Source organism: Lepisosteus platostomus, chromosome 11 (assembly GCF_059453375.1).
Source record: "Lepisosteus platostomus isolate fLepPlt1 chromosome 11, fLepPlt1.hap1, whole genome shotgun sequence".
Classification (NCBI taxonomy): domain Eukaryota; kingdom Metazoa; phylum Chordata; class Actinopteri; order Semionotiformes; family Lepisosteidae; genus Lepisosteus; species Lepisosteus platostomus.
The window spans coordinates 47,273,844-47,287,556 of NC_142621.1; the positions used below are offsets into that span (position 1 = coordinate 47,273,844).

The window sequence follows — 13,713 nt, forward strand, 5'->3', positions numbered from 1 at the left end:
TAACTCCCTGAAACCCAGGCTGCAGTTGCTCGTTGTAGGACTTGTTGATAGCTGCGTTTACGTGTAGTTTTTTTTTAACTCTTCTGGAATAAGTTCACCTGAGGGACCTTGATTTGTTTGCTGAAGTATTTGGTAGTAATAAATATGAGACTTTCATGATGCATTCTCCTCTGTGGAATGTAGAGCATCTGTTTGTCTTCATTTTTTGCATAAAATCTGCATATCTGTTATGGAGCAACCTGTTTTTTTCCTGCATTTAGATTAAAGCACACGTCTGCAGTCTTATTTCCTACTGGGGTGTAACGGGTGCTAGCTGTTCCCCAAGAAGAAAGAAATCAAAAGATAGGAGAGGCGATGGGTGGATAAAGAGATGGTCCAAAGGTCTTGTTACATTTGCTTTGAGAGCACTTGTTTCTTCCAGTATTTTCTTTTTTTGAAAGCATCATATCTAACGCGGTGCAAACAGTGAGTCAGAGCAGACCTTGAAAAAGAGCTGTGGATTTTTCAGAAACGGAAGAAATCTTGTGTTATTATAATATTCCTCATCCCCTCCCATAATAAGCAGTACCCCCTGTTTGAGTTTCTGCCAAAGAATCCCCCAAAATAATCTCGGGCAGCGACGTCAGACGCGTGCTTTTCCAGGAAGGACTGGCACCCTGGGCCCAGCCGGTGCTCAGCGTGAGGAGTGTCCCGGTGGACAGGACCCAGTGACCCAGGAGAGAATGAGGAGCCTCCTAGTGAAGCTCCAGTTTAGCTGCAGTCAGGTCAGGTGAGAGGGCAGCAGGGAGAGGCTGAGACTGGAGCTCCTGTTGAGCAGAAGTAGAGGGTGAGAGTCCGGCCGTCCTTGTTTGGAACAGTGGACAAGGAAGAAGAAGCCAGCTGTCCTCGCAGTATTGCTTTCTTCACCTGTACCGCTGAGATCTCTGTTCCCGATAGGAGCAGCTGCCAAAGCCGGGTGCAAAGACCCTAACAAAAACCTAGTGAGCCTGGGAGGCTCATTCCTTTAATTTGCCCCTGAAATGGACTTGAGCTGCCTGATGGGTTGGACCATTTGCAGGTGTCCTCACCTGGCCTGGTGTCTCACCCAGTGCAGGCAGGTCTTCGCCACATGCTCGTGTCTTCGATGTGGATGTGCTCCTAATTGTCCAAGATTCATGAGCCTTCACCTGGAAATGTCGTTTATACAGCCTCTACGAGGAGTTCTTGATCCCCTTCCTGAAGACAACTGTACAGCATGTACAGCACCCTTTCTTGGTCTTGTTGTTTTAATGATCAGTCTCTTCAGGCTTGAGGAAAAAAAAAAATCATAATTGCACTCAACTCTTTTTCTACCTCTCTTAACCCGGTTGAGGTAACCTGACTTATAGAGCTCCATTCTTCGAGAATCAGAACTGGTCTGTGTCAAATTCTATTTATTATAATAAAAATTTTAAAGTGGCTTCTCAAAGTGCTTTAAAGTACAACAAAACAAAAGAAAAATACATAAAAAAATAAGCAGTGAATATACAAATGAGAGGTGGAAGTCGAAGGGGATACTGAATAAAGTAGGAGCAGCAAAGGGGCACATGGAACCAGTTAAGTAGAAGTCCTTCTGAAAAGGTTTTAAATCTCCATTTGAAACAGCTCAGGGACGGTGAGTCCCTGATATCCTTGGGGATAGAGTTCCAGAGCTGTGGGGCGCAGCAGGAGAATCCCTGTCACCCCCCAGAGTGTAGATGAGTTTGGGGGACAGACCAGACCAGAATTTGAGGAGCAAAGGCTGCGAGGTGGGGAGTAGGGTGATAGTAGCTCAGACAGGTACTGAGCTGCTGAGCCGTGCAGAGCATTATAGGTGAGCATGAGGAAGTTGGCATGAAACCTGACAGGAAGCCAGTGCATGGACTCCAGGACAGGAGTCATGTGATCACTTGCACTAGACCTGGTCAGGATCCAGGACAAACTTTAGTTTGTTCATCGAAGATTTAGATACCAAAGTGAGTATTGGGTGTTACAGGAGTCAATTTGGGAAAAGACGAAAGTGTTGACCAGCTTTTCAGCAACAGTTAGTGACAGCATAGGAGGTCGCGATGTTTCTGAGGTCGAAGAAAGATGTGTTAACTGTTTCACATGTGGGTCAGACGTCAAGCCTCGACCAAATATCAAATCACCCCCCAAATTCTTCAAGTTAGACTGAAGCTCAAGTTATGGGTTTTGAAATCCTAAATCAGGGGAGGATGTGCGTGTTTTTTTGTGAAGTGATGTTTGGGGGGCTGCGATGGAGGGGGCTGTGGGCTCTAAGCGCCGGCTTGTCTTCCCGCCTGCAGCTACACGTCGGAGCTGTTCTACGAGGGGAAGCTGATGGCCAGCGGGAAGCAGCCTGCCCACAAGGACTTCTACCCTCTGACCTTCTTCACCGCCCGCGGGGAGGACGTGCAGGAGAAGAACAGCACCGCTTACTACAACAACGCCGAGGTGCCTCTTCCGGCTTGTCGCCCAGCCGAAGCTCTCGGTTACACAGCTGTTGTCATTCACCATCCTCCATTTTATCTTCTATCATACTCGGGGTCGTGGGGAAGCCGGAGCCTATCCCAGCAAGCGCCGGGTGCAAGGCAGGGTACACCCCCGGGTGGGACACCAGTCTTTCACAGGACACACACAGACGCAGACTTCCACACACTCACACCAGTGCTGGTTTTTGTTCCAGACGCCAGTTAACCTTTGGACTGTGGGAGGAGGAAACTGGGGCACCTGGGGCAACCCATGCAAACACGGGGGGAACATTTCAATTCCCAACAGGCAGCACCCTAGGCATTGAACCCGGGGCCCCAGCACTGCGAGGCAGCAGTGCTAATCGCTGTGCTGCCCTAGTTGAAGTCATTGAGACAATTATACACTTTTCTTGGGTCTCAAATTAAGCCGTTGTGTATTTCAAGAAGCCAGCATCATGCACCATTGCTACAAGTCTTTTTACTGAAATGCCAGGATCATGCTCCAGGGGCATGGGGTTCAATATATTTAACAGATTTCCCATCTATAAAAGCCCCCTGCTCTGTTTTATTGGCGAGTATTAACGCACTAGGAATCCCTCTACATTGTTTTATTTTGCTCCCAGCGCCTATCTTTAATGCTTCACAAAATGCAAGGTGATTGCCTGCTGTTACACAGAGCTGTGTTAAGATTCAGCAATGGCTTCTCCTAGTTGGAAACCAGATAATCAGATCACTGCCTTCGCTTTAGCCTGCTTGCTTTTTGAGCAGCATTCCTCTAATATGAGGTTACTTGTCAGGAAATGTATTTAATCCCCCCCCCCATGAGGGATGACAATTGCAGGAAAGCCTATCTGTTCTTTTTCCCCTTGAATAATCTTGGATTCACACTGGAGAAGAAAGGTCAGCTGCCTTGTCTTGACAGTAGGCATCTACGCTCGGGCTGCAGCTGTTCTGCGTTAGTCTTGCATCGCTAATGCGGAGAAGAAGGTGGTCGAAATATCCCGAACAGTTGAGAATCCTTCCACTGGAGGGACGAGAAAATTAGAGATTAAATACGTACTAATAGGGAAAGTGAAATTTTAGACTTCTACCTTGGTCCAGAGAAAGTTGTTCTTAACCTTGACTGCAGTGCTCACCACCTTGGATCTCAAGATTCGTTTTTGCTCCCTTTATCAAAAATGATTGAAGTAGGTCAGGTCTCTACACCTAATGTTTAACAGCAGAATGAAAGAGACTGAAATAGATATAGAATATGTTTCGCAGTAAAATTAAAGAGTACTTCAAAAATTAAGGGAAAAGAGTATAGAAAATGCAGAGGTTTAATGAAACGAAGCGAAGGTACTTTCGCGTGCCTGTGTTTAATGTTTTGCTTTGGGTGATGAAACCTTCTAAGAGAATCTGGCCTGTCTCACACCCCCCGGAAAGGTCATCTCGCATCCCCAGAGGGGGTGTGTGCACCCCAGGTTAAGGAGCACTGGTCCAGATGGTTCATCCCATTTTTGTTAATGCAATGAAAATAATGTCGGCGGCGGTGATCTTGTCCCAACGTTAGCCTGCTGTGCAGCTCCTCCGTTGAGGGGACTCTGAGTGATTGGATCCGGGGCAGACGAGAGCAGCTGGAGGCACAGGGCCTGGTGATCCCTGCGGCTGAAAAACTACACAGAGTCGGGGAGAAGGGAGAGCCCATGTTGTTTTTCATTACTGTATCCACACCAGCGCTTTCTAAAGGTGTACGGACACCGGGTTACAGAGGTCTACTGCGTTATCAGAGCAGACTCTATTACAGGCGTTATTGACTGAAATGTGAGTTATTACTCGCCCAAGGCTAGACGCACAGTGCGGGTGATGAGGGGGCCAGAAACAAGTTACTGATGACAGGACACCACCGAGAAGTGATAGCAGAGGTTATTAACATCTGTGTCCCTTGCCACGTGTGATCGAAAGGGAGATTTTGAATCGTCTCTAGTTCTCGGCAGCACTGCAGACTTCCAGAAGGCTCCATCTCTCTTTATTTTTACAGCAGTGTTGGTAGCGATTGCTAGCCTGCTCCCTGCTGGAAAAGAACCCTTAATAAGGAGGTTTCTTAGCTGGAAACGGACCAATTTACCCCAGGAGGTGCAGTTCTGCAAGCAGAAAAATGAGGTGCATATTTAAATGCTTTCGCACTCTCCCAAAGAATTAGCAGCACTCTGCTGGTTTTAATTCCCAGCGTCATTGATATCTTTACTTTGTTCTGCTTCCGTTTTGCTGCTTTTAGGTTGCGTGCACAAGATTACGTTCACTCGGTTTATAAGGATTGCTGGCAAAAGGATCAGCCGCACGCAGTGATCAGAACAACAGGGGCCAGAGCCATGCCTGTATTAACAGTGCAGAAATCCTCTGCCCAGAGGGCTCAAGCAATCCTCAGCCAAGAGTCACTTTGGGAGGGACTGATGACCAGTAATGTAATACTCAGCCTTGTGCAGTGTGACCTCTAATAAGCCAATAAAGCTGTGCCTGTGCCGAATTAGATCACCTCTTGTGTTATTGGGCACGTAGCGCATATAATGTATAATTAATAAAAAAAGAGCCAGATCATTAATAAGGCAAAGATGTTTTCACCATGCGATGCTCTGGTGTACATATTAATATAAGTAGTGCAGGTGGGCAGCTGCGTCAGCATGCGTAGGCTGCAAAGGGACACCTGAAGAAGGCTCCACGGCCGAAACATTGTTTCCTTTCTTCTCCTATTACATATTAATATAAGTCAATGATCATTCATTTTTTTTTTCGTTTTATAAAGTCATCATGGCTGTTTCTGTGTGAAGTTGTCAGGCTTATGGTATTAACATTTCCGTGAATAAAAGCTGCAGTTGAGTCGTCTTAACCCGCGATGTTAATCAGTTTGCTCAAAAATCAGCAAGGCTCACTATAAAACACTTGCGAGAGACTTAAATGGATGCCAACCTGAAAACACAGGCCCTTGAAATTATTACTGGGACTTTGGTTGTGGCCTTTATGCTGAACTCTGAGCAGCGTGGCAGTGCGGGTGCGGCGTGTGTCCCGGCACGGTCTCACGCCCCTCTTTCCCCAGGTGTTCGAGATCGTGGAGCGCGTGGAGGAGCTGAGGAGGAAGTGGCCCGTGGCCTGGGGGAAGCTGGACGAGGGGAGCATCGGGGTGGTGTCGCCGTACGCCGACCAGGTGTTCCGCATCCGGGCCGAGCTGCGCAAGAAGAGGATGTCGGAGGTCAGCGTGGAGAGGGTGCTGAACGTGCAGGGTGAGTCGGAGGGAGCGTGGACAGAGCCTGCAGTGTCCAGGAGTGTGGACAGAGGCTGGGGCTCTGCTCTGGAGCGTCCAGGGGGAGGGAGTGTGGACAGAGCCTGGAGTGTCCAGGAGTGTGGACAGAGACTGGGGCTCTGCTCTGGAGCGTCCAGGGGGAGGGAGTGTGGACAGAGCCTGGAGTGTCCAGGAGTGTGGACAGAGGCTGGGGCTCTGTTCTGGAGCGTCCAGGGGGAGGGAGTGTGGACAGAGCCTGGAGTGTCCAGGAGTGTGGACAGAGGCTGGGGCTCTGCTCTGGAGCGTCCAGGGGGAGGGAGTGTGGACAGAGCCTGGAGTGTCCAGGAGTGTGGACAGAGGCTGGGGCTCTGTTCTGGAGCGTCCAGGGGGAGGGAGTGTGGACAGAGCCTGGAGTGTCCAGGAGTGTGGACAGAGGCTGGGGCTCTGCTCTGGAGCGTCCCTGGGGAGGGAGTGTGGACAGAGCCTGGAGTGTCCAGGAGTGTGGACAGAGGCTGGGGCTCTGCTCTGGAGCGTCCAGGGGGAGAGAGTGGGGACAGAGGCTGGAGTGTCCGATCTCTTCCTTATCCTTGATCAATGACCTCTTGTTGCTGGTGCCGTCTCCAGGTAAGCAGTTCCGCGTGCTGTTCCTGAGCACGGTGAGGACGCGCCACACCTGCAAGCACAAGCAGACGGCTATCAAGAGGAAGGAGCAGCTGGTGGAGGACTCCACGGAGGACCTGGATTACGGCTTCCTGTCCAACTACAAGCTGCTCAACACGGCCATCACCAGGGCCCAGTCTCTGGTGGCCGTAGTGGGGGACCCCATCGCCCTGTGCTCCGTGGGGAGGTGCAGGTGAGCCCCTTGATGTGCCGTTACCCGCTCCCCACCCCGGCACGCACCCTTTCATGTGCTCATGGTCCGTCGGCGTTGCTTTCGTGTGCGCAGAGGGACCGAGCTGAAACCAGCCTGTCGATCGGCGGGTCAGACGCCAGTTCTGGGCGCGGCCAGTGGCGGTGATTCGTAATGGAAGGCTGCAGGCTGGGAGGGCTGTGCCAGTTTAGAAAGCTCACGGGGGGAGATCAGATTGTCTCGTCAGCAGTGGGGATCTGTGCTCCCCTGTCCGTGTGTTTTCAAGTTCTGAAGCCAGTCACTCCCTCAGCCTGTAACGATGTTGTCAGTGACATTGAAAGCACCCCCATCCCTCATTATCCCAGTGTCCTGTTGCTCATCGGCAGGCTGTGATTTTTTTTTTCTCCGCACACAACACTTTGCGTCCTGTGCATCGTGTCTGTTAGGTGTTAGTCCAGATCTGGCTTAAGTTCTGTAGAATTTCTCCTGCAGAAGCTGCCATGTTTGCACTTGTTTCTTGTGACTTTGAAGGCAGCAATTGCTGGGGAAGAGCCGTCTTTAGGGAGGCCTGTTGGTGCGCTTTGTGAAACGCGGGAAGAATCAGTGCTACAGGGATGGCTGATGGCCGAGTGATTCCTGAGGTGCTTGTTGTTTCATTTTACACCAAACCTAACACCTTATTCTCCAGCCCAGCAGAAACAATGAATCATATCTGAGCTGCTGTTCCCAATCCTAATTGCTTAAATGTTGTGTATGTTTTCCTTAATTCCCAGTATAGCTGTGGAAGAGCCTGGTTACATTCTTAAAGGCTTCATGGGTCCATAGGGATGTAGCCCCCCCCCCCCCACACACACACAAAAGATTTTGAAAAATAAGTAACTGGGAATTAATTAGAAAAAATTTCATACATAAAGTACCTCACGCAAAGCATCCGTGCCACGATTTTTACAAAAGCGGAGAACTGCTCAAGGGTCGAGGATCGGCTCTCCCTTCTGTGAAATCCCTGCCATCCCGAAGAATTGCCCAGATTCAAGGGGCAGGCGGAGGAACTGGGGAAACAGGTGTACAGTTTAAACTGACACTATTGCTCAGTGCAGTGCAGTAGCGGGGTTGTGAGGGTGGTGGGAGGTCAGACGGCAGGAAGGGGACAGTGTGGGCTGCTGGACAGGTCAGGGCAGTGGTGGGCTTCCTGCTGGTGCCCGGAGGATCTGGACCCCATGGGCGCCATCCTGCCAGTACAAGTTCTGTGTTCTTATGTCGTCACATTTCCCAGCTTTTAGAGTTCTTCTTGAATTAATGTAAAGAGGCAAAAGGGATAACTTTGGCTGTACTATCTGAATTATTAAGAAGAAATCAGAAAAGGTTCTAATTAGAGGGGTTCGGAAGAAATCTTAGGATGCGAGCTTTATGAGCTGCGTTTTAGTCTTTTATAACCCTCTGAAGTTTTTTTTTTTTATTTGCGCCTCCTTGCAGAAAAATGAAATTAAATTTTTTTTAAAAAAAGAACAAAAGCCTATCTTGGCCTTACACAGTGGGAGTAGTGATTGTGTGCCAGTGAAGTGTCTGTGATTTTTAACCGGCTCCTTCCCGCTGGGCTGGGCGACAGCTCTTGGCCAGGATGGAGACGGGCCGGGGTGCCAGCTCTGTGCAGGACGTTTAAGGGGCACATTCCCCTCCGGCGCACTCAGCACTAGGGCTGTGCAAGACCATGCTGCCTCTTGCCCTTCCTGGAAGGAGATGGGGAATCAGAGGCCTGCTGTGGCCTCAGTGTGGTTAATGACCGCTTTCCCCTGGGGGGGGAGAAAGTGTTTTTGTTAGTTAATGAAGGTGCAAGCTCTTTCCCTGCAGCTCTGTGTAAATCGTAGTTCCTGGTTGTCTTGCAGCTTCATTCATGCATAATTGACCACGGCGCAGGGCCTTGCTGGGCAGCAGCGTCGCTGGTTCGGCCCCCAGCTGTTACTCACGGTGGCTCTGTTGGTTTAGTTTCCGCCTCCCCCCTGTGACGAAGGGGCAAGGGGGGGGTTCGTCTCCCGAGGGGCGGGGCTTGCTCGAAAGAGGAGCAGGCGGTTTCAGATTAACGGGAGACGCAAGACGCTTCATGTCCTCGAAGCCGTAAAAAAAAAAAAAAACGGGTGGGAGCCTAGCTGCGTTTGCAGAAGTGACTGCCGCACTGCGTGTGGTTAAAAACACGACCTGGTTCTCCTGCCGGGCTCAAAAAAGATCCACTTGCTTAGAGAGCAGATTGAGCCCTCTAGTTTGGACATCTCGGGCTCGAGCTGTGACAGTAGACGGTTGGGCCCGGTGTGTGGTGCCGCACAACTGAAGGATCGGCACTAATCGTACATGGGCTTGAAGTGCTGCTGTAGTCAGCCACTGTTAGATGTGCATATATCATTACAATACTGTATGAAGCAAATTTGAAGGGTTCAGTCCTAATAGGATGCAGGGTGCTTGATAAACTAGTCTACCATGTGAAAGACGGCATCCTGCCTGCACTGGCACTCTTCAAGCACCCTGCTCTTCCTCCATTAGCAGTCTTGCTGTGGGCAACATGGTCCTGGCAGCAGCACTTCCTAAGCTGCATGTTGAGCACTAAGCCATAGCCGTGCTTGCTGACCCATGCCGCAGCTCGGAAGGTTACCATAGAAACCGCAGTGCATCAGCCAGTGGCGGCTGCAAGACAGTGGTAGCTGAATGTCACAAAGATTGCCAATTAAATCAATCCGTGTAATGCGGGAGGAGGGAGCGTTTGAGCCGGCCTGAGGTGCTGCCGGAAATCAAACCGCTCTTTTTTTTTTAGAGATAAGCATCAGAAACGGCAGCGCCCTCGTCTTGCAAACCCCATCCCTGCCTCTTTCAAAACTCGTCTCTCCCCAGCCAGCCTGTGTGATCGGCCCTTGCACGGGGTGTCACACTGCTGCAGCCTGGCAGGGCCGCCTGACCCCCGGCCGTGGGCTGATGGCATTCAGAGTCTCCCCGGGCTGTTCGGCAGTTCACGCCCCAGCTGTAAATGGAAGAGAAAAGTGGTTGTGACTGTTTGAAACCCAGAGACGTTGTGCACTGCTGTTGGCTCAGCAGAAGAGATCGGGTAGAGCCAGGAGCAGGGGTGGGGGGAGGTGTTGTGAAAAGTACAGAATGACATCTCTGTGAAGGGGTGTTTACGAACGCATGCTCCTCAGCCGGCTCCTGACAAGTGTGGCTCCTGGCTCGAGTGCCGCGCTGGGTAATCGGAAGAGGAGCTGTTTCACGTCTCCCAGTGAAATCCTGGTTTCTGCTTTTCTCTTCTCGGGGAGCTTGACGGGAGAGTCTGACTGGCGCTAGGCAAGTTCGGATCTCCCCGCCGAGCACGTGCTGTTTGAAAAAAAACACATTTGTGTTTCTCCTTCCGTTAGGCTGTGTAGGTGCGTCAGCTGTTTTCTGAAATGGAAAGTCGTTCTCGGGCCGTGATCTCTAACCCTGGTCCTGGAGGTGCACTGAGTCTGCTGGTTTTTATTCCAGCTGGGCTCTGTCTCTCCAGTGCCGATTGAACTGCTTGCAACAATTTCAACATGGTATTTCTGAACAAGCTCCAGTCAGTTTAAATAAATTGAATAAACAAATGACTTACATTTAAAAGTTTTGTTTCCAACTTTATAGGGTCTCTACTCAGTTCTCCTCAACAGCAATTGCTTTGCAGGTGTTTCCAACTAAACAGCTCTTACTAGTTATGATAAAAAGGTACAGGGGGAAGTGGCCCTGTATCGGGTATAGTGGGAGTGACATTGCCATAGCTGCCCACAGTGGGGGGGGTGGTGGCTCTGTATCGGGCCCGCCCACAGTGTGGGGGGGGGGGGGATGACCCTGTATCAGGCCCGCCCACAGTGGGGGGGGTGGTGGGTCTGTATCGGGCCCGCCCACAGTGGGGGGTGGCTCTATATCGGGCCCGCCCACAGTGGGGGGGGGGGGGGGGGTGGTGGCCCTGTATCGGGCCCGCCCACAGTGGGGGCGGTGACCCTGTATTGGACCCGCTCAAAGTGGAGGTGACCCTGTATCGAGCACCAGTACAATGTCCTACAGGTCCCATAGATTGTCAGGACATCCTGCATTAAACTGAAATTGATAGTGGATTAGAACCAGTTATTAAAAAAAAAACATTTTACCTTTGAAGAACTGTAAGCATATTTGTAAATATTCCTCAAATATAAAACTAAGATCAATGAACCTGTGCTTAAGAACTCAGTGGGGACAAAACAAAGTGACAGAGGGAGCACCTCCATTCTGGAAATCAGGCTGTACCCCATTTCCAGAGCTGGGGATCGCTGATCTAGGATAACTTTAAGTGGTTTAAAAGACTCAGTTGCTACCTAAGGTGAAAATCATTCTAGTACACAACTGAGCCATTAACCATTTAAGACTAAGAAATCAAACAGACATATAGTAACTGTTTTATATAAATAGTTGTAAATTAAATCTGTCAGCAGTATTTAAAAAATAGCTGTACCCCATTTCTCTTGCATCAAAACATTAATGTCATGTCGTAGGTTTCTGTGGTTAGAAATGACTACTGGCCAGAGTGGGAGGGTTTGAGTTCATTCCACCCTGCGCTCAAGGATGAACTACTGCTGCTGAGTTCCAGGATATTTTAAATGATATTTTTGGTTGTTTCAGGGCTGCGCATTTTGAAGAACTGGTCCTAGAAAGGTTGTGGCACTGCTACAAATGTAGCTTTGTTTGTTGCTCCTAAGCCTGTGCCAGGTCCTAGTGAGTTTGTCTCCTGTTAATGCAGCCTGGGAATAATGGCCTTTGTTTTCGCAGCCTTGCCCAGTCAGAAGCGCTCAGCTGGTCTTTGAAGGTGCGAGACCTCATCTCCTGCACCCCGAGGTGCACTTCTGAGATGTCAAATTAATTTGCATTCCAGATTTGTCCGGCTGATTTCTTGATACTGCTGGTATACTGAGCAAAAGCCCCGTCTTGTTCAAGTTCCAGCTTGCCTGAATGCAACTTCCTGCGGTAACCTAAAACTAGAATCAGGTGAGCTGGATTTCTGACCTTGTGGATTCAGTCTCTAAGAGGAGCGAAATTTAACCCCTTCCAGTCAGTGACACAGGATGAGCACAGAAGATTGTGGTTTTGGGGCTGTCACCTCCTATCTGATTTGGGTGGATGGAGTTTTGGAATTAAGACTATATTGTTGTAAAGATGTATTTTTTAGAAGAAAAAGGACATCTTTCCCCGAGTTTGACCCTGCAATGTCAGACCGCTTTATAGCAGTGCAATTATGTGTAAAGAGAAACAGTTAAAAATAGCTTTCACATGTCACACTGGACCAATTGCTACACGTCCCATGAGCAATAATAGAAGACGCCATCTGAGTCATGTTATGTTCTTGTTTCACTTTCCCGACTGAATTATTTCAGTCAGATGAATAATATCGTCCTTGTAGGCAGAAAATCCCATTGCTTGACTAATTGTGGCTTTCCTGTATATCAGTTTACGATCATCACCATGTTCTCATTTAATAGAATTAGCAGCTTGTCACTCTGTCAAGGTTTGTACACATTGGCTAAAAAACGAGAGGCTGGGATTTAGTATTTTTAGGGGACTTGGGTCTGAGATGAATGTGGAAAGTTTTCTTAGGCTTACTTGTATTGTATGTTCAGATATTAGTAGATCATTTCCAAGAACTGCAGCTAAGATTTGGTTTTGGAAGAAGGGAGATCACAAGATCCTTATGAACAATTTCATCATTCCTTTAAAAAAATAGCCTGGAACAAAATCTACAGCATTGACCTCCCTAAAAATGATGCTGCCATCTTATCCTTACACCTCTGGAAAATAACTGTTAATGCATTTTATTCTTCCTGTGACCTTTGCAGACAGAAGCAGGAAACTGTGGACTAGTAGTGTACACTATCTGGCCTTTTTTTTCCCCCCAGAAATTGAGTCTGTCGTGTTCAGGGATGGAGGCAGGTTTACGCCCTGCATTCTGTGTTTATTTTGAAGTAATGTGAAGGAAGCAGTAGACCTCCTTTTCAAGGCTATATATGTACAGTTGCAACTTCGTGTGATACCAGCTTAGCAGAACAAATTCATGGCTCTCAGGGCATAAGGTGTTATCATTATTGACCCTAATTATTTAATGATTAATTTATCTGGCTGACGCTTTTATCCACAGCTGTTCCCTTTTGTTGATATGCCCCCCTGGGTTTCGACAGGAGCCATCTGAGTGGAGTGCCTTGCTTGGGCCCCACAGCAGCTCGAGATTCGAACCCGTAGCCACCCAGTTAGCGGTGCGAACCCCACAAACACGGGCACGTGCGTCGCTGGGAAAACGGCAGGACTGAAGTGCCTGATAAACGGGTTTTTAGCAGTCAAGGTGCACTTCGGGCTTGAGGGTTGCGTTGGAACTGAGGTCTTCCTTAGTTAATTGAACTATGACCCGAGGGAAAGCCGGATTAATCCTTCCCAGAGATGGACGAAGCCCCTGTGTTGCGTCCGGCCGCTGAGCTGCTTCCCCACTCTTTCCGCAGGAAGTTCTGGGAGAAGTTCATCACGATCTGCCACGAGAACAGCAGCCTGCACGGCATCACCCTGGAGCAGATCAAGGCCCAGCTGGAGGCGCTGGAGCTGAAGAAGACCTACGTGCTCAACCCTCTCGCGCCCGAGTTCGTTCCCCGCGCGCTGCGGGCCCAGCACCCCGCCGGCTCCGGAAAGCAGCAGCAGTCGCCACCCAAGGTAAAAACAAACACCTCCTGTCCGAGCTGGGCTCTTTCACACAGCACCCATCCCCCTGCATCATAACATCCCTACAGCTCCATTCGACGTGTGCTGTGCGTTTCTGTGTACGGTATGTATGCACGTACGTTTTCAACTGCATCTGCGTCTTTGTGTAGGTCCGCACAAAACAAGTGTGTTTACTGTGTATGTGTGGGTGCCTGTGTATAATGAGAGAGAATTTCATTTGTTTTCCATGCACAGTGGTGTACGCAGGTTAGTGTCCCCCCAAGCGCTTCTTGAAGGTGAAATTAGGTGTGATGGAGTAATTGACACCAGCTCTAAGGCTACGCTTGCCACTGTGCGCGTTGATGAAGCCCCCAGTGCCGGAGTCTTCCACTCGGCCCCCGCACAGAGCTTAGGGGGAGAGGGTGGAAGATGTTGGA

The 13,713-nt window shown here is 49.5% G+C and overlaps 1 protein-coding gene across 2 annotated transcripts in view; it reads left to right on the forward strand.

Annotated features, from left to right (window-relative positions):
* Positions 1-13,713, forward strand: part of helz (helicase with zinc finger) — a 67,022-nt gene that overhangs the window by 31,358 nt on the left and 21,951 nt on the right. For both annotated transcript variants that reach the window (XM_088600120.1, XM_088600121.1), the window contains exons 19-22: positions 2,304-2,451; positions 5,542-5,725; positions 6,349-6,577; positions 13,084-13,288. In XM_088600120.1, the coding sequence (XP_088456246.1) occupies positions 2,304-2,451; positions 5,542-5,725; positions 6,349-6,577; positions 13,084-13,288 (766 nt within the window). The remainder of the gene's footprint in view (positions 1-2,303; positions 2,452-5,541; positions 5,726-6,348; positions 6,578-13,083; positions 13,289-13,713) is intronic.